The following is a 26270-nucleotide window of genomic DNA, read 5'->3' as shown; positions in this document are numbered from 1 at the left end:
GGAAGGGATGCCCAGGAGCCAGCGGGCTGTTCTAAGTCTGCACGCGGTGCCACACAGACCCGGCCAGGTGGTGGGAATTACACACCAGCCGAAGGTCCTTCCCCACCCCCAGCTTGTGGGCTGGACAGCTCTGGAAGGTGGGAGGGGTGGCCATCCCTGCTCTGGGCAGTATTATGGGCCCTGGAAGAGGACTTGGTGACCCCACCCAGCAGCCCGGCATCTTTGCCTAATCACACGTCTCCTCTGAGAACGGAAAGAAAACAACATACCTTAAAATGCTTTCTAGTATTTACTTTTCAAATATGCAGAATCCTTAGAAATAGCTGAAAAATAAAACCATCAGCTTAATTTATATGGAAAGAGTCCACCTCCAGCCTTTCCAGGCCCCAAGAGGGGACCGGGGACATGACCATTATTACAAATTCCCATTTGCAACCGCCAGCCCATATGGAGCTCACAGGGTGGGTTTCTTTGCCCAGTCAATCGGAATTCAGGGTGAGGCACACTCCCTGCAGCACCCAGTGAGAAATGTGCTTCGTGGTGAAGAGATCAGCTTCAAACACCAGGCCGACTCCCATGGCATTCCTTCTCATGGAGGTGGTGTAGACTGGCGTCCGGAAGGTGTTCTGCAAAGGAAACCGTATGTGAGATCCCCACGGAGGGCACAGGAGCTCAGGCCCAGGGGAATGTGCCACTCCACCTTAGCGCCGAGGGCAGTGTGCCTCCTACGAGCCCTGGCCGAGGCTCTGCGGGCCTCCCTCCGCTAACTGAAGGCGGACAGGGCTTCCCACAGACACATTAAAAGCAGATTTGGGCTCGAGGCCAGGCAGGAGGCGCCTGCTGCCATGCCAGATGTAAGTACTTTAAGATTCAAGCAATGTCCGCAGAATGTGATGGGAAGGGAGGAGTCTCTCCTGAAGTCAGGCCGGATCACAGCTCTGCGCCTGAAGCTGTGCTGCCCAGGGAGTCTCTGCTTACAAGTGCACATGTGTGGCTCCAAGCTTCTGTCCTGTCTCAAGGTTTCCCCCGTCCACAAAAGGTTAAGCCCCCGTGTTTTAAAGGGCAAGACTGTCTGAACCACCCCATGTGTGACCCGACGCTAAGAAGTGGGGGAGGGGGGGACACAGGAGCAGGCGTCAGCCTTCTACCCGCAGTTTGAGGCGATGGGCTTCAATGGGGATGATCTTCAGGATCGGCAGGTCAACCACCAGCACCTTGGGTTTGCTCTTGATAAGACAGCCTTTTTCTACATCCCAGTCAGCGCCTTCTAGATACAGTCCTGAAACAAAGCATCCTAGAGATACCAGGAAGAGACCAGGATTGACATGGAGGCACCAGCAATGCTGCTGTGCAGCAGCTCTACTAGATGTCGGTAGCACACATACACAAAGGCAACTAGCTGGCTTTCCTTCCCCCAGACACAGCCCAGGCCATTTTCCAGAAGAGGTGGTCGTCCTTTCTTCTTTTATAGAGGGACATCCCAGAAAGGACACTCTGTAGACCTCAGGAGCCCCGCCCCCCAGCCTTGGCCAAGGAGACAAGGGGTGGTTGCCTCTCACAGAAATCTGCTTCAAGGCACACAGACCTAGACCGCTTGGGCCCCCAGGTTATAAAGACAGAAGCACCAGTTGGTACCACAGCAATCCCAAACCCCTCCTGAGCCAGAGGGAGTGGGAGTAGAAAGTCAAAGCCTGGCAGAGAAAATGGTGTCTGGGGAGCAGAACAAGGAGACTCTCACAGTAGCAGAGGACAGTCGCTCGCCCACAGAGTGTGGTGGCCCTGATACCTGCCAGTTCCTCTGAAACCTCGCTGGCCTTGTGCTATGGGGACAGTGCGCATCCCTGAATCTCCACCATGAACCCCAACTCCAAGCTCACTCAAGGGCTCTTGCTGCTCACAGTGAAAGGTCCTCTATGGGGCACAGCCCTGGGAAATGGCAGTTCCCAGCCAGTCTGCGGCACCAGTCACCAATGCTGAAGGGACCTGACGTTATAATTTAACGGGTACAACCTGGTCTGACCTGCCCTCTTTGCACCCACCCCCCTGGCCCCTCAGGGTTTCCAGAGAAGCCCTCAGGGATCCAGTTCTTTGAAGGATCTAATTCTGACTGAGGAGCCTACTCCCACAAACAAGCAGGGTGAACATGGTTCAGGTCCCTATGACATCAACCCCAGGTCTCGGCATTGAAACTGGAAGAGAAGCCCATGTATTCACCCTCAGAGAGGTCAAGACACGGTTAGTACACACACAGCACCAATGTTAGCGGCAGTTAACCAATGTTAGCTCGTTTTTGAACATGGCCTGGCCCATTTTGGCCCACATTCTCTTGCTCCTCTGAATCGGGGGTGGCCCGAGGAGGGACACTCCACCGCGAGCTGACTGTACCTTGTCCTGCCCGCTCATTTACTTCATCTGCATCCTGGAACTTGGTCACTTGCGTGAACAAGGTGGAGCGGTCCAGTGGCCAGTTGTTTCTCCGGCAGGTGGCCTGCACCAGGGCCGTGAGGTAGGATTCTGGGATGTGCAGCCCCGAGAGCCACATCACACTGGGCTCACTCTCAGTAACCTGGAGGGGAGGGAGGGAAACTGGCAGGAGCCCGGGGCCACCATCAAGTGCCAGGGCTGGAGCTGATCAAAAGTTTAGTTCATGATAAAAGCATACTTCACAGTAGAGGCAAAAAAGAGGGGTATTTGAACAACTGGCAGCCTGCTGGGGAAAACAAGCTGAACCACTAGATTCCAGAGGAAACAAAGATTTAGCTAGAAAAGAAGTGAAACCACAAAAGTACCAGATCAGATCACCAATGAATGTCGTCACGATCTTGGAGTTGGGAATGCAAAACCCAGAGGCCATAAAAGAACAGACTGATACACTTGACTAAATAAAAATGTAAAACTTGGGATCCCTGGGTGGCGCAGCGGTTTGGCGCCTGCCTTTGGCCCAGGGCGCGATCCTGGACCCGGGATCGAATCCCACGTCGGGCTCCCGGTGCATGGAGCCTGCTTCTCCCTCTGCCTGTATCTCTGCCCCTCTCTCTCTCTCTGTGACTATCATAAATAAATAAAAATTTAAAAAAAAAAAAGTAAAACTTTCTAACGGAAAGAATGCCATAAAATCAAAAGACTTATGACAAGTTGGGAGAAATGCAACACTGGCAGACAAAGAGCTAATCTTGCTACACAAAGAGCTCTAAAAGATCAGTTTAAAAAGATAGAGAACTGGATAAAAAGGAAATCAAGACACAAAAAGATTCACGGGAAAAGAAGGTATCTACGTGTATGTAAGATATGCTCTGCCTCAACATAATTAAAGAAATGCACACCCAAACATAGTATTATTTACCTATCCTAACATATTATGATTTACCTATCAGGGAGAAAGGATCCAAAATATTAAGAACAGCCAGTGCGGCAGAGGAAGGAAATAATCGTATTTGTTCACTGTGGTTTCTACTTGTCGAGAAGACCGTCTGACAAGAGCTATCAGAATGCAAAGTGCACACCCTGGGACCCAACTCTGCTGTTGGAGGGATTTACCCGTGAAATAGACTCGTGTGAGAATGCAAAGACACGTGCGCCAGAGTGTTGTCCACACTGACTAAAAAGAAAAAACCCCAAATGGAGCCACCTAAATGTCCATCAGGGGAAAGGACACGGAACATCTATAAAACAGGGTCCCCTTAAAAAAGACTAAAGTAGATCTAAATGTACTTAGAGGGGCACCTGGATGGCTCAGGTGGTTAAGCTTCTGCCTTTAGCTCAGGTCATGATCCCAGGATCCTGAGATTGAGCCCCACGTTGGGCTCCCTGCTCAGTGGGGGGTCTGCTTCTCCCTATCCCTCTCCCTCTGCCCCTCCCGCTGCTTGTGTGCCCCCTCTCTCTGTCAAATAAATTTAAAAATCTTTTTTTTTCAAGTAATGTCCTTTTTTGAGTCATGTACCTTTTTTTAAAAAGATTTTACTTATTTATTCATGTGAGACACACAGAGACAGGCAGAGACAGGGAGAAGCAGGCTCCTCACAGGGAGCCTGATGTGGGACTCAATCCCTGGACCCAGGATCATGCCTTGAGCCAAAGGCAGATACTCAACCACTGAGCTACCCAGGTGTCTCTAAATTTAAAAATATTTATTTATTTATTTATTTATTATTTATTTTATTTATTCATGATAGTCACAGAGAGAGGAGAGAGAGGCAGAGACACAGGCAGAGGGAGAAGCGGGCTCCATGCCAGGAGCCTGACGCGGGACTCGATCCCAGGACTCTGGGATCGTGCCCTGGGCCAAAGGCAGGTGCCAAACCCCCGAGCCACCCAGGGATACCCCCAAATTTAAAATCTTTAAATAAGTATATGTTCTTAAAGGAAGTACATTTGGCCAAGATGGACTCCGAGATGAATAAATCAGATTGTGCATAATATGCTTCAAAGTCTTGAAAACAAAACGAAAAGGACAAAAAAGATACAGATATGCCTGTAGAGTCCAAGACCATTTCTAGAACACCCAATCAACTGCCAACAGAAGGCACCACTGCAGTTAGAGAGAGGCTGGAGGTGGTCAGGTGGGTCCAGGCTGAACGTTGAACCAATGAAGAGCCTGTTGCATCTTACTTACCCACAATGTGTACTGGCTGAACCGCCGCAGGAAGTAAGGCATCCAGTTTCCCAGGGACTTCAACGTGTCAGGGGCAAGTTTTCTCCAGATACTAGGGATTTGCCCGAGGAAAAGAGACCTGGCTACATCATCTAACTCGTTGCTCATTCCAACTTCTCCAGCCAAGGCCTGTGCACAGAATGGAGAGCAATCAGGCATGACTATCAGAGAAGTGGGTAGAGCATCTAGGCTGTGGTCTGCACATTAGGAGCATGCTCACCCTCTGAAGTTCAGCCAGGGACTTGGACATCCTTACAACAAGCTTGTTGAAGCGTTCCAGCTCCTGCAGAAGTACCACTGACGTGGGGGAGATCTCCACCCCCAGGTGCTTCCTGACCTGGTCCAAGTCAAAGACTTTAGGCATCTTGTTTTCTATGTCCTTGGCAACGTGGCCAATGTAATCATCTCGGCTGATGCCACTGCTGGATTCCCCTAAAACCAGGACACTTTTTAGGAAAAGCATGGCATCTGGGTGTTAGGACTGGGGCATCCAGAGCCTTCTGGTTCTTGGAATGGCATCAACAATATAGAAACTAGGGGGATCCCTGGGTGGCGCACTGGTTTGGCGCCTGCCTTTGGCCCGGGGCGCGATCCTGGAGACCCGGGATCGAATCCCACGTCAGGCTCCCGGTGCATGGAGCCTGCTTCTCCCTCTGCCTGTATCTCTGCCTCTCTCTCTCTCTCTCTCTCTCTCTCTCTGTGACTATCATAAATAAATAAATAAATAAATTTAAAAAAAAAAAAAACAATATAGAAACTACAAGAACCAATAGCACTTTGTGCCAACACCTTCCACCCTAACCAAACTAATTCAGTCCTCCACGGTAGACTTTACCTGTCTGAGGCTGCAACTCCAGCAAGTGAGCCCACATGTCTCGAGCTGCCTGAGTGTAATAGCCAATCTCAGCATTGGAATGAAGACCAAACACTTCAGGTGTGTTGGCCAGTGGGAGGGCCTCAATGGCTTCTATAATCAGAACAGAGAATACCCTGTAATACCACCCTCGATTTCTGAGGTCCCACAGCCTCAGCATCCCCAGATATGCAAGACTAATTTCCACTGCTTAATGGGTGACCTGTTTTTAAATTAAAAAAATCTATACCACCATACCCTACTCCAGCTGTGTACTAATCATTTATGAAAATGCTCAGGGAGTTTCCTAGGCCACTCTGCCCTTCTGGGCAGAATCTGACATATTTGTCATCATTCCAGGCAAGAAATCTGAACTAACTCCATCAGCACTGAGGGTATAAAGGACTTGCTGGGCTCCCTAAAAAAATGTAACAGAGCAGGCCCACCCGTCAAGGATCCCCACCAGCAGAGAGGTCAGAAGAGCCAACAAGGCTACCATAGAAAACAGAACAGCTGAAATGTATGGTGGATCTCCCTTAGAAAACACTTTTAACATATATTTGATGCCTGAGAAATCTCACCGACAAATTTTTCCTTTACATCACCAGTGGGGATTTTATAGTCTACTTCCTTATTCCGGAAGAAGTGGAATGGCTGGAAAGTGTCAAAAATGAAGTCTCCCAGGTACTCATCCATGTAGATGGTCAGGATGCGTCGATCAAAGCTGTCGATGGCCCGTCCTCCATACATGACCTAAGTTATGGGGAGCGAGAGCTGGCCAGGAACCCAAGACCCGCCAGGGGAACCCTGAGACCTGAGGTACCCTTGGGGAGACTCCTGCTGGCCTGGCCACTGTGCAGCTCAAACCATGTTGATCACATGCCTTTTGACCCATGGTGTAAACAGGTGCCCCAGGTGATATGCAGCCCTCGTGAAGTGCTGGGAGCCTGTATGCCATTTGCAAAATACCCAAACACAGTAAACAGACCACAGAGCAACTAAAGAAGCCAGCCGCCACTTTGGTCTTTGGAATTGGTGATGTCCCTGTGTGAGCCATGTGCAGGCTGTGAGGGAGGCCTGTATAAAGTCATGGTCCCCAGTGTGGACCTCCGTGCCTACTGAACAGGAGCAAGATTACAACGACATGCCCAAGGCATAGCCAGGTGGGGAACTGCCGACCCCTAGAGAACACAGCACCCAGCAGTGATAAATCTAGAACCTCCATGTGGATGGAACCCGCTTAGAAGAAAGACAACCAGGTGGTGAGCCAATAGAATTCCTCAGAGACCTAGGGCCTTCAGCTGATAGGTGGCAGAAGCAAGAGGGAAGTCACCAAGGGCTCAGAGGTCATGCACAGGGCACCAGGCCACAGCCCACTTCCAGCCCTGGGAGGCAGCCCATGAAAGGTCCCCCAAGACGCTCCTACCTCTCCAATTAGGTACTTGAGGCTGCCCCACGGGATCCTAGGGTCACGTTGCTGGAAGGCTTTTGTTAGGTATGTGTTCAGAATCTCCATGCAGACCTTAAGAGAGGAGGGACAGGCTTGGTTATCGTCCAGCCCACCAAGTCGATCAAGCTGTGCCCCTCTCCCGAAGTGCAGGCAGGAGCAGCCGTCCTAGCTGCAGAAAGTGGGGGGGAGACAAGCTGGCTGAGGAGGAAGTTCCTCAGGAGGAGCAGCAACCACATGTCTTCACCTGGAAGTCAGACTCGTTGAAGTCATAGTACACGTTCCACCCAATCTTCCCGAACTTTCTCCTCTCCTGCACCACTGCATGGAAGAATGCCAGCACGTAGACCAGGGATTTGAAAGCGGGGTGCGGACACTGCTCCAGCATGTCATGAGAGATCTTTAAATAAGTTGCTCTCATGTTGAGTTTCAGCCCGTTGGGTGGCTCCATAACAACCTGCCAGAAGGTAAATCATGACAGAAACCACAGGCCCTTGAGTCCAGCTTGGAAGAGCGTGCAAAATGTAGACATCTCAGGCTTTCCCTTCACCTCTGTGTGGCCACCTTTCCCATTCCCCAGAGAGCAAAAGTCTCTTGTTAAGGGCCCAAAGAAGTTAAGGAACTAGATACTGTTCTGGCTCCTGTTCATCAAATGGCCCAAAGAAGGTTCTTGAGCTTCTTTGGGCCATGGAATCTTCAAATGCAAAATGGGAGTAGTAAAGTTTTCCCTCTACCTGCCCCTGATGACAGATGACATTTCCAAACAGAACTTCTCTGAAGAGTAAGTTCAATGGGGCATATAAGACACCAGAGCTAGATGTGGGTGGGCCTATCATTAGAGATAAAAAGAAGGTTTAATAAATGGGAAGTATTGGAAAACGAACCTAGATCTTGTTTTGGATACATGCGGAAGTGGTAAAGGCAGGCCAGAGAGTCATAATTGCCGCCCTCAAAACTCACCCAGTGCAGGGCATTGCTTATCTCTGAAGAGAAAGGAAGAGGTTGAAGTGGGAAGGGTGGCCAAGAGACTCTGGCTGTGTCCTAGGTTTATTTGCAAACACACACGCACACGAACACACATGCACACACACGGCAGAATGGTGGTGATCTGAGGCACGGGGCTGTGGGGATGGGGTGTTTGTCCTAAAGCCAGACCTTCAAGGACTTCTGCAGAATTCCAATGGGGAAGCCCTTGGTGGGGTCTGTCGTGAGCCACAGGCGGAAATCTGGGTGGGGCTTGGTGATCCTCTCCAGGGACTTCTCCAGATCTTTCAGCCACCGGACCAGGAGATGGCAGTTCTGTAGCATCAGCCACTGCCCACGAGCCACCGCGGTCTCCAGCAGCTGCAGAGCCACCTGCATCGATGGGGAGAGAAGGGACGAGTCAGTGTCCCAAAGTCACACCGATCCTGTGATCTCCCAGAGACCCACTCCATGCCCCGAGAAAAAAAAGAGCCCACTCCAGCAGAAGGCACGAAGATATGAGTGACCCAGGAGCTACAGAGGCTGCCTTCAAAGAACTGATCTTTTAGAATCCCTTCAGGGCCACTGGGCCACCAGGCTGGTCCCAGCCTGGAGCTCCAGGCTCTCTGGGACATTTGCAGCAGTGCCCTGACTACCCCCATGGCCATGCCACGGGGATAATGACAACCCTAATTAGAAACAGGGATGTCACTAAGACTGGAGGAAAGGAGGACTATGTGTGGACAGACATTGGAAACAACAGAGCACAACGTCCAGGCAAGGTTGGGCAGTGACAGCATGCCCACTCTAGAACCATCCTAGTGTCCCACATCATCCTGGTACCCGAGTGCTGCTCAAGGGACTGGAAATGCACCCAGCTCACCGTGGAGCAGCACCCTTGAAACCAGATGTTAGCCCATTGCTAATGGAGGCCAGTGACATCACCTACATTTAGAGTTTGTTCCTTCCAACAACTAATTACCTTTTCTTGACCTTGACCCATGGCAAGGAATTTGAGGCGGTTTCCTCCAAAACCACTGCGCTCAGCTAATTTCATAAGGTCACTGGCAGGGTTGGAGCCGGGACTGAGGATGAACACAATGGGCGAGTTTGGCGTGCTCTGCTCAAAGATGGCCTCGAAGCTGATCATCGGGGGCTGCACATACCTAGTGAGGGAAACATGGGGGCCCTCATGGAGGACAGCCACAGCACACTTGCCTCATCCCTTCCAGAACCTTCTGGCTGTTCCTCTGCTATAGCTCTGCATAGGTGAGTCCAGTGTTTATGCATAATCACACACGAGAGGATGAAGTCCTAGGGGACAGGGGCCCCACTGCATCCCCTAGCACAACCCAGCACATCCATGGGGATGCCTCCTGACAGGGGCCCTTCAAGGTGGACGTCCCCTTGGCACACAGCCCAGAGGTTCCACACCAACAACTCCACAGGTATGTCCTGAATGGCCCACTTCTCAAGATTTTTGAAAATGAGTTGCCAACACATCAGGCTTGAGCAATTTCATGTAGAACCCCAAATTTGTAGCTTCTTTCAAAGAGTCAGAGGATCCAGCCACTCTGGGTCCCCCTTGCCCACTGGTGTGAACAGGAACTAAGGGGCAGCTGCCCCTGTGGACCAGGGTCGACTGCTCTGATTTGTCGCAGTCCCCACCCAGCCTCGCTCACTCGCTGCCATCTGAGCATGAGTCTGCAAGCCCAAGTCATCTGCCTGGCCTCAGTCCTGGAGCCACGTTGTCCAGTATGGAAGGTCAGTAGGCCTGTGTGGCTATTGAGCATGTGAAGTGTGGCCAGTCCAAGCTGAGATGGGCAGCAAGGGTAAATTCACACAGGCAGGACTTTGAAGATATAATACCAAAAAAATTTTAAAACCCCATGTGAGATATCTCAATGTTTGTATTGATTACATGTTGAAATATTTATTTCATTTTTTACTTTTTTTGAAATGATATTTTAATGTGTTGAGTAAAATATTATTAATTTTAACTTTATCTGTTTCTTTCCGAATGCGGCTACTAGAAGACTTCACACACGTGGTTTACACTGTACTTCTCCCAGATAGCGCAGAACTAGAGTGACCACCAAACACTGCTCAAAGCCAGGGCAGTGGTGGCTCTCTCAGAAGCTCACTGCTGTCTACCAGTCCGGGATGCAGGGCAGGGGGCAGTGACCCCACAGAAGGGCAAAGCAAACTCAACAATGCACTTACTTCTCTCCCATTGTTACAGTCACGTAGTCGGTCACCGCCCGATACACCCGATCCACACGGAAACAACGCAAAATAAGCAACTTCTGGAAAGGGGTGATGTTGTTATCGTAACCCAAAGGGAATGGAAACTGCTCGAGGGAGTCCAGGTCATACCACTGGGAAGAGCAAAGAGTATTTTTGTGGTGGCATCAACTCAGAAACCAAAAGGCCCCCATTTTTACAGGAAGGTCCCAAAAGTCACTGTAAAGGAATGAAACCTACAGAAGTATGACCTCAAGGTCACTTCCGGTCAGATCTGTCATTTTCGATTCCCTCCCCTTCCAAAACTATGACCTTCGGGGAGGGAGGGACTGAGTCTTTTTGACTGCTCTGTCCCCAGTGCCCATCAAGGGTGGTTGGTGCCCATTTCTGAGTGGATGGATGGATGGATGGATGGACAGAAATGGATGGACAGACAGATGGATGGACTGACAGATGGACAGACAGATGGATGGACAGATGGACAGTTCTCCCACAACACTAGCTGGGGTAGATAAAGGAGAATTTGATCAAGGGTGCTGGCAGGCACTGACTACACTCTGAATGGGTCACTCTGGAGTATCTTCTCACTCACAAGGGGTAAGGCCATGATTTAAATCTCAAGATGACTGACAGGGAAAGGAAGGCGGAGGCAGAGAACATGGTTTCACCTCCTTCCAGACAGCCACGTGTTTCTCAATATCATCAGGAAGGTTCCCGAAGTCATTTGAGAACATTTCTGACAAAAGCATGATATCTTCCCATCCCTGGTCAGACAACCAAGCACAGGGCTTTTTCCGTTGGCTTTTCTCCAGGGAAATGTTTCCTAATCACAAGAGAAGGGAAGTAAACAGCCGGCAGCCACATGCCGATGGGAGCAGGCAGCTCAGTACTTTGACTTCTCCCACTCCTGGGAGAACCTGCATCTCCAGAGGGGACTGGACAGACAGGGATACACGGCTTGCCTTGTCCCACTGCCCGGGACACCAGACAGGCAGGTCAATGTGGCTTCCAGCCTCAGGGAGCCTGTGGGCAGCAACCTGGCTGCTCCGGGCCAGACCAGAACCATTTCTGAGGCTGGAACTGCCAACTGAAATATTTGGTACGGCAGCGCCATCAGAAGTCAAGTTCCAAGGAGAAGTTTTGGTAATGCTGTTTCAACGAACAAGTGCAACGTGGGCCAAGGGAGTGGGGAAGAATGAAAGGAGGCACATTTGTCACCTTTTAAGAAGAAATCTAATTCTTCCTGGGGGACTCTGCCTTCTGCTTGTTCTATCTTGATCGTCATATTGAAAGAGAAGAGTAACTTGTGTCTCTCAAACAACCCTGGAGGGAAACATCAGAGGGGCACTGATAGAGTCAAGTCACTTTGAAAGTGGTGTTCCCTATGCACAAGCTTAAACATGAGAGAAGAGCTGAAATTCCAGACAGCACGGTGGCACTCAGTCTCTGCTGCACAGTTGTCCACGTCTATGGCATCTAAGGACAGACACCACATCTAGGGACAGACACCACGGGCTCAGTTTGCACCCGGAGCCCACCAACTGGCCTGTGGTGCCGCTCACTCGTGTGCATCTGCAGCAGCCCTGCCCAAAGCGGCACCCACCCCACCTGCCTGGAAGCGCAGCACAGGGTCCAAAGGCGACTGGAGGACAGTATGATAGAAGTCCAGAGCTGCTTTCTCTATGGAAAACAGGTCGTTTGCCTAAGTGCGAGTTCTTGCCTGGTATAGTCTAGGTGTTAGAAGCTCCCTGCAAAAGGCTAGATAGGAAATATTTTTGACTTTGCAGGCTAGGTGGCCTCCAAAATAACTACTCATCTGCCCCTGCAGCAGACAAGCAGCCATAGATGACACAGAGACAAACAGGCATAGCCGTGTTCCAATAGCACACTATTTACAAAAGCAGGCAGTGGGCCAGTAGTGGCCTGCCGGTCACGGTGTGCCAACCTCCACTGCAGAGCAAGCACATTCCACCAATAGATTCTTTATTGATGGTGGGTGCTAAATACTAAAGTTCTTCTTCTTTAAAAAAAAAAAATGGAAGAAATGGGAGCTCCTGGGTGGCTCAGTTGGTTAAAGCATCTGCCTTCAGCTCAGGTCATGATCTGAGGGTCTTGGGATCAAGCCCTACATTGGGCTCCCTGCTCAGCAGGGAGTCTGCTTCTCCCTCTAGCTTGTGTGTGCTCTTTCTCAGTCTCTTTCAAATAAATAAATGAATAAAAATCTTAAAAAAAAAGAAACAGAAGAAATGTGTTCTTGGGGGAAAAAACTGTGTAAGTCAACATCTGTGACTCGAATTCCACCTTCTGTGAGCTGCAAGGGACAACAGTCCTCAACCTTGTTCCTGCCCTACTGGTAGGGGCTGAATTATGTCCCCCCCAAAATCCACATGTGGAACTTCTGACATGACCCCTTGTTCCTCCAATGTGACCATGTTTGGAGAAGGGGCCTTTAAAGAGGGAATGAAGGGAAACTGAGCCTCACATCCTAAACAGAAGAGATCTAGACAGACAGACAAAGGGGCACATGCTCGGGGCATGTCTGTCCTAATCAGGGCAGAGAGGCGCTCACCCGTGCAACCGTAGTTATAGATGTTGAAAGTCAGCGTGTCCATAATGTTCCGTAATCGCTTCATGAGAATGGAATCAGGCAGGGACTTCTTAAGTGACAAGCCAAAGACCTCTAAGAAGACGATGAGGGAGTACTGGTACATGGCGTTCACCAGGGCCATCTCGGACAGCACAAAGAACAGGATGGCCCCCCTCCTGGCAGCCGGCCGGTAGCCATCTCGCAGCCTGTCTATGTCCAAGGCCGTCTTCTCCGCCAGCTTGAGCTTCTCCGATACCTAAAGCAAAGGTGCGCACCCCATGGAAATGGAAAGACTTACACCGTAATCAGAATGACGTACGAAATGGGCAAGAAAGCAAGGAATGCAGACAGCAGGAGCAGGAGGGAGCAGCAAAGAAATCCATGCAATGCTTGTGGAGGTTTGCAGAGCACCTACCCACCCTCTTGCGACGTGTAGTGGATGCTTGTTGGCTGGACTCCCCGGTACCTGTGCCCTGTTCTTCTAACAACAGTCCCTGACTCTAACTTGGAGACTCCAGTTTCCCCCTCTCATTCCATATGTTGGGTCCACCCCAACTCCAGCGGAGGAGCGTGTGACCCAGGCCCAGTCTACACACAGCACTCCCAGCCATGGTATTCGTTGGGGTGGGTATGTGACTGAACTGACTCTCGGGACCTTCATGATAGAGAGAGGTAAAGATTCTCACTCTTCCCTTTGGACCTGAACCTGAGGGGGCATGAGGCCATGCCCATCTGCTGACCATGAGGGGGAGCTTGGCTCACAGGGAGGCAGAGAATGAAGCTGCCTCAACAAAAGGCCCACCCCAGAAACAGAGAGGAACTGAGCCCTAATGATATGTTTAGAGTCCTAGATCCAGCTCTACCTGAAGCCATCCCTGGACTTTCCACATTCTAGGCAGATAAATTCCCTGTTCACTTAAGTAGAGCTGGGTTTTCGATCACTCTTGACTCAAAGAGGCTGATCTGATGCACAAGAGTCCCTGGGAACACCTCTACGGCCTCCCTCCTCATAGAACACCCCAATAGAGGTGGCCTGTTCTCATCAGGCAAAGCCTTGGATGACTAAGAGCTCAAATCTGATGCCAGCACAGTTGGCCATCCCCACCCCCACCGTACCCCTATGCCGCTGCTTCCAAGACCCAGGAATGAGGCCCTGAGATCACCAAGTCCAGTTCTCTCCTTGAGCAGATGAGGGCACTGGTGCCCCAAAGGCACATCCAGGAACCATTACCACGACTCCCAGCTCAATGCAGTTTATACCTCCATGGCCTTGGATTTGGTCTCCTCCAGGGTCTGTACCAGCTCCACATTGTCCAGCATGTTCCCCGTGGAGGTGGCCAGTTCCCGAAGCAGAGAGTCTTCCAAATCCTTCAGCAGGTTCTTGTTCTCACTCGTCTCCTGGATGAGGTGCTCCCGCTGCTCCTCCAGCTCTCGCCTCTCATAGGCCACCAGCACGCTCAGCAGCTGGTCCTCGAGACCTTTCAGTGTGACTATGGGGAGCAAAGGGAGGCCATCACTGCCAGGCAGCCCACGTCTCCGTGCCCACTGCACGCTGTGCCTGGGCCAAGTGGAGGGTGCAACTGAGCCAGCACTTCGGGAACTCGAGGACTTGCTCCTGCCATCACTCTAAAGCCAACAGGTCAAAACCGTCAAAACAACACAGAGATGCTCCTTTACAGAGTGGTGGGCAACAAACGTGCAGGGGCTCCCACACATTGGGGAGCCTGAGCTGAAAGCACACCCAACCTACTTAACCTATTTAAGCAGGTGGAGGACACTCCTAGAAAGTGGCACCGGTTCCTAACAGAATTAAGCTGGGAGGAAGGAGAAGGGGCATCTGAAATCATGCCACCTATTTAAACCCAGAATAACCTCCTGCCCCAGCAGAGTGGGGTCTCACCCTACTCCGAGTGTGCGTTTCCAAGAGCAATGGCCCAGACTCAGCAGCCCCCAAGCCACGCATCTCCCTGCCTCCCTAGGGGGCACCCAAACCTTCATCATTAAGAACCAACCAATGAAGACATGACCCTGAGGGCATGACCTGAGGTACCTGGGGAAAGCAAACCAAACAGTGCCCCATGGAAGCCCTGACTGCTGACTGTGGTCTCCATGCTGACCACCCCATTTGCCACTGAGGGTACAGACATCCTCACCCGTGTAGTTGATGACCATGGCCTTCCCAAACACAGATGGGGTGTATCTGGGATTGGCCAGCTTGGTGATTAGGTACAGTCGGAAATTTGAGTCATAATCCACTTCCTTATCCCCCAGGATGATGAACTGGCGTCCTTGGGTGACTTTGATATTCTTCTCCAAGACGTTATCAATCACAGGATCGATGTACTCGTCCACGTCATGGAACAGGAAAGGGGTCCCATACTTTATGGACATCTCGAGCTGCTTCAGGAAGTCAGGGTCGTTAAAGGAAGCCACCTGGAAGACAGGGTGGTAGGCACAGGGTGCTGTGTCCTCGGCACACACATGGAGAGCGCCTCTGGGGGGAGCCTCAAGGGAGGCCAGGAGGCCCACAGAAGCCAGAAAGCCACCACGGTCAAGCTCTGAGCAGCCAAAGGAACCATAGCAGTGTCAGGACGTCTCGCAGGAGACCTCAAGAGCATCCAACACAGAGTCCACAGGAATGTTTATCTCCCTCACAGCTTTTCTTCTCCTCCCACCATGATGGTGGGAGGCTTTGATGATGGCTCATGACAGCTTTGATGCCTCTTTCCTCAAAATGTCTGAAAAAACTCTCCTCAATTCCAGCTCCCTGGGCCCTCTTTTATTCTGCTCACTAACGGAGCCTCCCGCCAAGAGAGAGGAGGTGGGGGAGGGGATGGGGTAACTGGGTGACGGGCACTGAGGAGGGCACTTGATGGAATGAGCACTGGGTTTTATATGTTGGCAAATTGAATTAATTAAATATATATATATATATATATATATATATATATATATGAAGAAGGTGGTAGGGGGAGCAGGGGCTGGGGGCTAGGACAGACCCTCTCAGGACCCTGGCAGGCTGGGGTGGGAGGGTGTCAAGGGCCATCTCCACATTAATAATATTTGTTTCACTGTAGCTGGGTGTCTATTTTAGAGCAGACCCTCCCCCAACAGCATGTACATATGTAGAAGCAGGGACTAGAAAAAAAAAAAATAAGGAAAAAGCAAAACTGAAAATCATGAGTTTGTGAAGTAGTTTAGCAAAAAGTGAATGAGCCCACCAATTTCACCCAGGAAAACTAAACACATATGTACACACACACACACACACACACACACACACACAAAGCATGTACAGGAATGTTCACGACAGCATTATTCATCATAGCCAAAAAGTAGAAATAATCCAAATGTCCATCAACGGATAAATGGATGGTAAAAGGCGGTCTATCAGGGCACCTGAGTGGCTCAGTGGTTGAGCGTCTGCCTTTGGCTCAGGGCATGATCCTGGGGTTCTAGAGGATCCGATGGAGTCTTGCATCGGGCTCCCGGCAGGGATCCTGCTCCTTCTTCTGCCTATGTCTCTGCCTCTCTCTCTGTGTCTCTCATGAATAAATAAATAAAATCTTTTTTAAAATAAAAAACAAAATAAAAGGTGGTCTATCCACACAATTGAGTATGATTCAACCGTGAAGAGGAAGGAAGCTCTGACACTTGCTAGAACCTGGATGAACCTCAAAAACATGATGCTCAGTGAGAGAAGCCAGACGTGAAAGGCCACATAGTGTATGACAACCCCACTGATATGAGATGTTGAGAAGAGATGAACCTACAAAATATATTAGAGGTGCTAGGAGATGGGGGTGATGGGAAGATGGGGCGGGTGATGGATAAAGCACACAGCATTGCTTTTTGGGGGTGGTCAAAACTGATTCTGGTGATTGTTATACAACACTGTATATAATATACTAAAAATCATTGAATTGTACACTTTAAATGGGTGAATTTTACAGTATGTGAATTACATCTCAACTAGAAGATACTGAGATATCTTTCCTTCGTTCAAAAAAAAATAAATAAAGATTAAGCATCTCAGGCCACTCAGCTCCGTGCAGGTAAGGAGGATGCAAAGATAAGGAAAGCATGATCTCCACCTTCAAGTCACTCATAGCTGCGAGGCAAAGCACAGGTAAGAGAGCAAAGCGCAAGGCAGGCCATGCTGCCCTCAAAGACTCAACAGGATGGGTGTGCAGGGATGGAGAGGGCTCTACCCAGATGTTCAGGACAGTGATATGTCAGCTCAGCCCAGGGCCTGGGGCTGCCAGCTAGAGACCTTGAGAGAGGCAGGCTGTGCCCCGGGAGCAGGCAGTGAGGACAGAGGACACCAGGGAGAGCTGGTCATACCCGCAGGTTATTTTTCTCCTCTTTTCTCTTTATCCAGTTGAGGGCCTGCTGCTGGGGGTCGATGCAGAGGGGGAAGCGGCTGGCCCGGGTGGTAAGGATGCCATTCTGAACCGAGAGCTCATCAGGGGGCAGCCCCTGGGATCCCCACCTGGAAGGGACAGTGACAGGGAAATCTATTTTTCTTGTCAAGTTGTAACCGGGTGCTAAGAGTAACAGGCTTAGCCTTCCAGAACAATCTACCAGCCCCCAGGCTGCTCAACTCTCCTCAGGGTCGGGGAAGCTGGATTTGCAGCTCACCTTGCCATTTCTACACAAATCAGCTACACTCCTCACTCTCCTGCACCGGGATGACACCCACATGGACCACTCACCAACCCCCGCTCCCCCCCACCCCAGGCACCCTTGTCCTCCGGGCTCAGGCTCACACACACCTGCTGATCTCAACATCATCGGTGAGCAGGTTTTCTAACCGGAAAGGCTGGCTCAGGGGAATCTCCCGCTCCAGGATATCATTCTGCCAAACTTGCTTGACCATCTGGTCACGGAACTCCCAGGTGAATGCGCCCTCATAGCTCAGGAAAGCTGAACAGAGCAGGCAATCCCCCAGCAGCTTCACTCGCCGGTGCATCAGCTCATCCAGCTCGCTCAGCCACCTGGCACAGGAGATAAGGGCTACGGTAAGCTGTTATCTCCTAGCACAATCAGAAGGAACATTCTAGAAGAAATGCTTTGACACATTGCTAATGGGGCTAGCCAGAAGGAAACATCATTGGAGACAGTCTCTTCTTTTAGAAACAAAGAATGCCAGGTCATTTTGGGACTTCCCACCCTAGGAAGCCCAGGGTTTTAGAAGATCATGTTCAATTGCAGGGACCCAGCATCTAGTGGGCAGAACCCAGCATCTAGTGGGCTGGGTAAATGTTTGCGGGATGCATCTAGTCTCAAAGCTATTTATTAAGCAGTAATCACATTGTTTCTGAATGCTTTAATCAGTAACTTAAAGACACTCCCAGTAGAACTCATGAGATCTGGTCCTGCTTGGGTGACAAAATTCTACCCCAGATAAAAGGAAGTAGATGTTTCATTTGGCCCCTTCTGCTAAGTGGCCCAGTCTTCTAGGTTTTAGAAATACTGAAAATGGTTTATTTCCCATAAGCAAACAGTATCTTTTAGTGTTTTCCATACCACTTTTTAGGTACCAGATTAGGAACTACTCTCACATCCAGTGGACCAGTTATGGCCAAACAGCCTTGCCCCTAGGCATCAGCCAGCCAGCCCGACCTGCTTAAAATTGAAGCTCAGGACCAAGCCAGACACAAGAGCCCTTAGAAGGCATCTGTCCAGCAACAGAGGCGGACTCCTCCTCCAGACTCACCCAGGAGGCACTCAGGGTTAAAGGTCTCCAAGAAGTAAACATTTCCAGGACAGACGGCACCTTACCAGAGACACTGGTGCCTCCCTGTCTCCACAGCAGCACTGCCTCCTTAACCCTTAATAATTATCTAATAAACCACAGAATGTGTAAAATGCTATTAGCTGCCCTGAATGTGTTAAGAGAAAAATCAGAATTTCCCACACTGTTTTCAGGTAAAACTGCAACGTGGAGTTGAGACGACATGGCAAGAAAGTTGGTTGCTGATGTCCACTCACAGACCCCTTCTGGCTCGGAGCTCTCATTGGAGGGGTCCCTTAGGTGCTGACCTGATGTTCTCAGAGCCCAGCCCAGAGATGAGCTTGTCCGCAGCGATCAGCCGCCTCTCCATGATGTCGGCTTCTTCCTGCAGCTTCTGCTTTTCCAGGATGGCTGCCTCATATTTGGCCCCCAGAGCCTCCAGTTCCCCCTGGATGGCTGCCAACTCATTCTGGATCCTTTCGAGCTCGCGTTTAGTGAGATAAAAGTTCCGCTCCAGCCTGGCCACCTAAGTGGAGACAAGTCACAGAACGGTGGGGAAAGGTGCTATAGTAGGGCAGGGATAAAAGAGACTCACCCCTGGGCTTGTGTCCGCACCACATCTCTAATGATGTTCCCACTCTTTGGGGCCACCATATGCCCTGCTGAGGGATATGGCTCTTTTTCTTAGTCACCTCTTCCACCATTGGCTACAAAAGCACTAATCCCATTGGAAAAAAAGATATCCTGCATCCAAGTTGGCAGATAGCTTAATTTCTGTGTGTGCTGAGGTCACAGCAAAATGACACTGTGGTTCTGAATCAAAAAGTCAAAAGAATTCATTGAAAACAGTCCCAGACACCTGATTCCAAATTTCCTGAGTAACAAAATTCTGAGTTATAAAGCAATGTCAAAACATGTCTCAAAATGATCCAGTCACCTTATAACTCTCTTTGTATTGTGTGTTCCACATGTTGCTTGACCCAGGAATTCTCATCTGGGGCTGATTTTGCCACCACCCCTGCTCCCACCCCCAGAGGACATATGGCAACGTCTGGAAACATTTTTAGTTGTCAAAACGGAGGGGTAGGGTCAATGGCATCCAGCAGGTAGAGGCCAGGAATGCTGCTACACAGCCTGTAGTGCACCAGACAGGACAGCACCCACCACACAGGACTGTCCGGCCCCAAATGTCATTAGCACCGAGGCTGAGTATCCTGCTTTAGTTATAGAGGATGATTTTTACCCATAAGTCTTCCTCTTTTCACACAAAATTTGAAATCTTCCAGACTTTGGTTCCGCCAGTTCATTCACACTGTCCAGATGAGAGTTATACAATTCAAGGTTATCATTTATTAGTGGTGGAGGGGGAAATGTTTATGTGATTTAAAATTGGAACTTTGCCAGAATTTTTCCAGCAAAGTTGTGGATGTAATAATTCTGACTCCAGGTTGCTCTCTTGGCAGCAGTGTGTAGGTCTTACACATGGACAATACCTTTTCTCTTTTGGGCTTGATTTCTCTAAAAACATCACAGTAGCCCATTACAGCTTCAACAAATTTCAGCATCCCCAGGCCTGCTTTGCTCACAGCCTCCATTTCTTCGGTTGTGGTATTGAGGGTCTTCAAGAGGCCTAATGGTCAAAGGTGCAATAATTTCGATGAGTGACTAGCCTCATCTTGGGGAAGTAAAATAGGAAATAAACTATCGATGGACAAGAGTCACTAAATGAGTTTTGTGTAGGTGGACACTTCAGATGTGAGTGAGAGGCACAGGTTACTACTGCCCAGGACATCCTATGATCCAGGTACATGCATGTCCATGGTATCCGTGGGGACCCCCAACTGCATCACAGTGGCTCAGAGCAGGGAGTTAGCTGAAATTCATATGCCATGATGGGTCACCATCACCTCTACCCATACCCTTACCTCAAGAGGTTTCACATGAATAGAAACCCATCCAGTCAATACTCAAGTAAAGAGAGGTTCTTGGGTTTTCACAGTTGTTATCCTTTGTGTTTCACTCAGTTTTATTTCTGAGTGGCTGAGAAAGAGCATTTGATAATAACGTTCTGAACAAACCATGAAGATAAACAGTGACACTAAGAATTTGAATGACTTTTCACAAAGACTAAAGCCTCATCCCCACTGGCTAAGCATCTAGGCCAGTCAGGGATCAGACTCAAAGGGAAAGCAGGCATTCTATAACTGAAGATGGGGAGGCTGGCTGTGGTGCCAGCCCCTCCTCACCCATTTCCCAGAGACCTATAGAAGACTTTATACTGGCAAGAGGTGCAAGAGGAGAAGTCAGGGTTAGAGCGCCTCTTGCACCCCCATGCTTAATGGACAAGACGGACGGAAGACAAGGCCAGCCTGGGGTCCATAGGAAGGTCCTGTTTCCTAATGGGAAACACCAGAGCGATTGCTGTTGAATGTTCAGAGGGCATCGGCTGCTATGGCCCATCTAGCATCCAGCCTTTCCATTTCACACAACAGCCCTCCATCTGCCTTTTGGAATGATTGTTTGGGCTATCCCATCTGTAGGGCCACAGTGACAACTGACCACAACAGGAGGGCTAGTCTGGGACTAGTATCCCTCTGTCCTCTCCATCCCTGCTCCCAAAGCCTGAGCTGCAAGATCAACCCTGGCTATCCCTGTGTCTGTCCGTACGCACCTCTGATATTTTTCACTTGGCTCTGGGTGATTGAATCAAAATCAATCTCCATCAGAGATCTCAGGAAATTTGGGTCAGACATCATGCCCTTGGCAGTCTTCCAATTGAGCTCTTTGTACCCTTTCATGATGAGGATGCACTCACACACGGTCTGCACCTGTTTGGGGGGCTTAGCAAAGGACCTGGTGAGAAACAAGAACGTGTGTGAATCAGACCCAGAAGTGGCCGGGATCTAGCCTGAGTGAGAGTTCCACAAAAAATGGCTCAACCCAGAGTCATTTCTTAGAGGTGACACTGATTGGAAGCAGAGAAAGCCATATCCCAACATGGACTGGGGCGCCTTGGGTGCGCTTCTCCCAGGGCAGGGACTGGTCTCAGCCATCAGGTGCCAGATCAGGCTCCTCGAAACTGACTGGCATCAGAATCATGGGGGCGGGGACCATTAAATGCAAACCCAGGCTACCCCAAGCATCTGAGTCAGTAGGCCAGGGTGGAGCCTAAGAATCTGTCTCTAATTATGCCCTGGGGTGGCTCCTCAGACTCTTTCATGTAGCCACTGGCATTATTGCCATCCTCCACCTCCTCTTTGTCATCATCCTATTTTCCATTTATTAGATGAAGGTACAGGACTCAGAGTATTTGGATGGCCTGCCCATGTTCACACAGCCTATGGGGTCTGGGATCCCTACATCCTGGGCTCCTTCTAGGCTATGTCACTCCTTCACCATTTCCTTTGTCTTTGATGAGACCAGACCATCACTCTGCTGCTCCAAACACTCGGATGTCCAGTACCCTCAACCTTCCAGGGAACTGAGACTCGAGGGAAGGGGACACAGCACAGCAGGCCTGGTAGAGACAGAAGAAGGAATGGGTGGCATGTTAACTGTACCCGGTGGGGGGGGGGGGCTCTTGGCTGTCTGCTGCTGGGCAAAGTCTCTAAAAGACACATGAGTCCTGCAGACATCAAAATCATGAAGAGAGACAGAAGCATACGGAAAATGATGAAGAAGAGGTGAAGGGAAGGAAAGAAAAGGAGGAGAGAAGAGGCGGAGATGACAGAGGCCCCTGAAGGGCACAAGACAGTCTAGGAGCAGGGTGAGGTGGAACCCCAGCCAGTCCACCAGGAGCCCAGAGTGACCAGGAGGCGAGCAGGAGGGGGAGAGAGAACAAGAGAGTGGGAACAACCCAGCCAGCACAGCAATATGGAGACTGTCTATACTGGGCAAGTGCCCCCCTATCCCAGGCCCCAAGACCCCCACCCACTTGCCTGCAGACAAGAGAGGAGAGAAGGAGCCACACGGTGTAAGGACAAGCAGAGGCAATGACTCCAGCACAAAGACCAATGATTAAAGTAATGGTCCTGAGTCACCAGGGAGAGGTTCAATTATACTGGCATTAGGCGCTTACGAAAGCAGGCAACGCTGTCAACTGTTTTTAAAAGGTTTCCTTTGGGGTTGACGAAGGCCAGGCCCAGGCCACTGATCTTTGAATAATCAGAGAAGGAAAAAATCAGTAAGATGTTTTCAGATATAAGACAGAAAAAAACCCAGCCTCTATGCAGGGTCCTGAGCCTATGGGCAAGCTATAAACCATCCAGGGCTCTCAATATTCCCATCTGTAAAATGGGGAGGCAGAACCAGACCTTCCTGCTCCAAAACTCTGTGAGTCTGTGAAAGTGAAGTTCTCTGCTATCAGCTTACAAACTAGGACCTAGAACCACGTTTACCAGCACGTATCACTGTCATAACACGGGATAACTTAAGTGTTAATAATCTTGAGGCTGTCAGTCTGGGAAATAGAAACGTTTCTGTTTCATTTCCTTTCTCTTATCACAAAACAAGCTCAGGTGTGAGAGAGAGATGATGATGATGATGATGATGATGATGATGATGATGATAAGATGCTGTCCTCCCTGGAGGGGAAGAATTATCACAAACCACACTCCCTACCTTTTCTCACTCTAACCCAGACTCTCTGTCTGCTTTTCCCTCGGCCCAAGCTCCTTCCAGCCTCAGAGGGGGTCCCCCCTCTAGCCTCTGTCCTGCAGCTGGTGAATCCCTACTCTCTAATCACATCTCAGTTTAAATGTCACTTCCCGGGACAGAGGCAGTGGGACGCCTGGGTGATGCAGTTGGTTAAGCATAAGACACTTGATTTTGGCTCAGGTCGTAATCTCAGGGTCCTGGGATCAAGCCCTGCATCGGGCTCCAACCTGAGTGTCGAGTCTGCTTGGGTTTCTGTCTCCTTCTCCCCCTCCCCCTCCCCACCTCTCAAATAAATAAAAAAAAAAACTTTAAAAAATGAATGTCAAAAAAATTTTAAAAATAAAAAATAAATGTCATTCCTGAGGAATACCTTCCTCAGCCTCCCATCCTCCAGACTAGGTTAAGTTCCCCCATTATCTACAGTCATGGCAGCAAAGACCTCGTTTAACTTTTTGGGTGATTTTACTGAACATATAGGATTCCTGAATGAATGCCTGTGCCTTCCTGACAGTGTCAGTTGAATGTAGTGAAGACTCTGCCTGCCTGGTTCATTGCTGCTCAGCCCCAGTGCCAGCACAGGGTGGGTGTGTGGTAGGCACCCAAAGACTACCAAATGAATGGAAGGAAGAAAAGGAAAATCTCAAGCCAGTAACAAAGGGAGCATTTATACTACAGAGGATCATCCATTTTTAATCTTCATGACTCCTAATCTTCCTGCCTTAATATCTGATGACTACTACAAAGGGGATTGAACATTACAGAAAGAAAGTGCTAAATTGTCAAGATGTCAGTGCTGGCTCACCACAATTAACATCCAAACAACCTAAAGAAAGCCAGATTATAGTCATCTGGAAAAAATAAAATTGGATCCGAACTACACTGAACTCCAGTAAAATCCAAAATATCAAATATTTAACTGTATAGAATTAAACTGTAAAAGTACAGGAAGAAATCATGGGGAAATTGTTTTATAATCCTGCAGTTTTAAAGCCTATTAAGTATTTATATCCAAAAGCCATAAAATAAAATATTGCTAAAGTCTGCCACATAAAAATAAAAATTTTATATAACAAACACAAACACACACACAAACCTCACCAGCAAAGTCAAATGGCCAATGAACCACTGGGGAAAATATCTGCAACTCACATCATGGATATAAAGCTGATCTCCCTATCACATAAAAAACCACTAGTTTTTAAGTTTCTCTTTGTTACCATTGATAGGAAAGAAGCATCTTGGACATGAGATTGTTAAGCTGTCTCTGAGAAATGTCAGAACTTACTAGGTTGGCGGCAGAGGGGCAGAAGGAAGTATAGAGGGAGAGTTGTATACGGATGTTTTCATATTTACATTTTAATGATAACGTGTATTAGTCTCTTTGGCTGTACTATAGAAATGCATTAAGTGATTCAATGGAAACATACCTCTTTGCTAATAATCATCCAATTATAGATTGGATGATGAATTCTTTTAGAAGCATTATATGTTGTGTACTCTGTTACTTTATGTCTCAGTTTTTAATTTTTTTAAAAAAATTTTTAAATTTTTATTTATTTATGATAGTCACAGAGAGAGAGAGAAAGAGAGGCAGAGACACAGGCAGAGGGAGAAGCAGGTTCCATGCACCGGGATCCCGATGTGGGATTCGATCCCGGGTCTCCAGGATCGTGCCCTGGGCCAAAGGCAGGCACCAAACAGCTGCGCCACCCAGGGATCCCTCTCAGTTTTTAATTGAACATTAAGGGAATGCAGTATTTTAATTGTAACTCTGCCAATATCTTTATCTAGAGGCCTGTTGCCATTTTTGTCTTTTATATTTTTGTCGCCAAGAAAGGCAGGATTACATTTTTTTTTTCAGATGGAGTTGGTGTAGTGTATTCTTGGTTATCAAAATACTGATAGTTTGGGGACTTCGACATGATAAATATTCATGGCGTGTAAAAGCATGATACATAACTGTACGACCTTACTTAAAATGCTTACTTGTGTAGATAGATACACACACGGGACATAGAAGTCAAACTGTAAACTGCTTGTGATTATGGATGACTTTGTTCTTTCCTTCTTGTGTTTTTCAGTTTCCTTTTATGCACATATTAACTTTTAAAAATAAATTTTTAAAAAACCTAAAAAAAGCCACTAGAAATGCATAAGGAGGAAAAAAGCAATAATAACAATTCAACAGATAAATGGGCAAAGCATATGAACAGTTCACAGAAAAGGAAATACACACAACCTTTACACACATTTTTCACATATGAAATAAAGGCCAACCTGACTTGCAATAGGGAAATGCACATTAAAACTACACAATACTATTTTTCATCTACAAAATGAGTAAAAATTCAAATGTATAATAATGTTCTCTGTTGGTGAGGCTATGAAAAAGCAGGCAAATCACATGGATTGTAAGTAGAGGATAAACTGGTTCCACCCTCAGGGAGAGCATTAAATAGTAGCTGTAGACATTATAAACGCACACATCCCTGAGCTCGGCAATTCCATCTCTGGAAGTGTGCCCTTCCAGTGGACTCACCCAGTTGCAGAATTAAGTATAGTCAGGATTATGCTTTGCCATGCAAGTCATAAAGGCAAAAGACTGGCAAGAGATTCATAAACTGGGGCTGGTTAAATAGATAATGGCACAACCACACTGTGAAATATGATGGGCTTTTTTGAAATATTGAGGAAGTTCATCCTATAGCAACATGCAAAAGATCTCCAAAATGCATTGTACACTGGAGAAGCCAAGATATAGGAAAATGTGTGCAGACATTTACACACCAAAAAAAAAAAAAAAAAAGGGAAGAAAAAAGAATACTCAGGTATCCCTCGTTCTACTACTAACTTCAGAGTCTAAAGTTGGGAACTCAAGAGACACATGTATTACCTGGTTGCCTTGATCTTGCATAAAAACTCTCTGGATGGATACATGAGAACTGAAAGGCAATGGATATCTGTTGTGTGGGAGGAGGGGTACTAAGCTGATGGGGCTTGTGGGAGGGGCTTTCAAATGTCTTTTTTATGTTGGAACCATGATCCTAGTTCATGCTTACTTGGCACTGACTGCATGGTCAACCCAATCCTGAGAACTCTTCATATAATAGTTCAGTCAATCCTCTACATCGC

General features: G+C 48.7%; 1 protein-coding gene across 2 annotated transcripts in view; it reads right to left on the bottom strand.

Moving 5' to 3' along the window:
* Window positions 1-244: 244 nt before the first annotated feature.
* Window positions 245-26270, bottom strand: part of DNAH10 (dynein axonemal heavy chain 10) — a 132522-nt gene continuing 106496 nt past the window's right edge. For both annotated transcript variants that reach the window (XM_041729521.1, XM_041729520.1), the window contains 22 exons: window positions 21154-21335; window positions 19976-20112; window positions 18791-19008; window positions 17521-17742; window positions 17090-17237; window positions 14899-15178; window positions 14006-14235; window positions 12728-13001; window positions 11377-11481; window positions 10827-10981; window positions 10138-10292; window positions 8897-9080; window positions 8107-8307; window positions 7199-7408; window positions 6931-7026; window positions 6086-6257; window positions 5487-5618; window positions 4872-5083; window positions 4613-4780; window positions 2386-2566; window positions 1149-1294; window positions 245-626 (listed from right to left, as the gene is read on the bottom strand). In XM_041729521.1, the coding sequence (XP_041585455.1) occupies window positions 480-626; window positions 1149-1294; window positions 2386-2566; window positions 4613-4780; window positions 4872-5083; window positions 5487-5618; window positions 6086-6257; window positions 6931-7026; window positions 7199-7408; window positions 8107-8307; window positions 8897-9080; window positions 10138-10292; window positions 10827-10981; window positions 11377-11481; window positions 12728-13001; window positions 14006-14235; window positions 14899-15178; window positions 17090-17237; window positions 17521-17742; window positions 18791-19008; window positions 19976-20112; window positions 21154-21335 (3955 nt within the window). In that variant the 3' untranslated portion in view covers window positions 245-479. The remainder of the gene's footprint in view (window positions 627-1148; window positions 1295-2385; window positions 2567-4612; window positions 4781-4871; window positions 5084-5486; window positions 5619-6085; window positions 6258-6930; window positions 7027-7198; window positions 7409-8106; window positions 8308-8896; window positions 9081-10137; window positions 10293-10826; window positions 10982-11376; window positions 11482-12727; window positions 13002-14005; window positions 14236-14898; window positions 15179-17089; window positions 17238-17520; window positions 17743-18790; window positions 19009-19975; window positions 20113-21153; window positions 21336-26270) is intronic.

This window comes from Vulpes lagopus, chromosome 14 (genome assembly GCF_018345385.1).
Source record: "Vulpes lagopus strain Blue_001 chromosome 14, ASM1834538v1, whole genome shotgun sequence".
In the NCBI taxonomy this organism is placed as follows: Eukaryota; Metazoa; Chordata; class Mammalia; order Carnivora; family Canidae; genus Vulpes; species Vulpes lagopus.
This window is presented reverse-complemented; position numbering and strand designations above follow the sequence as displayed.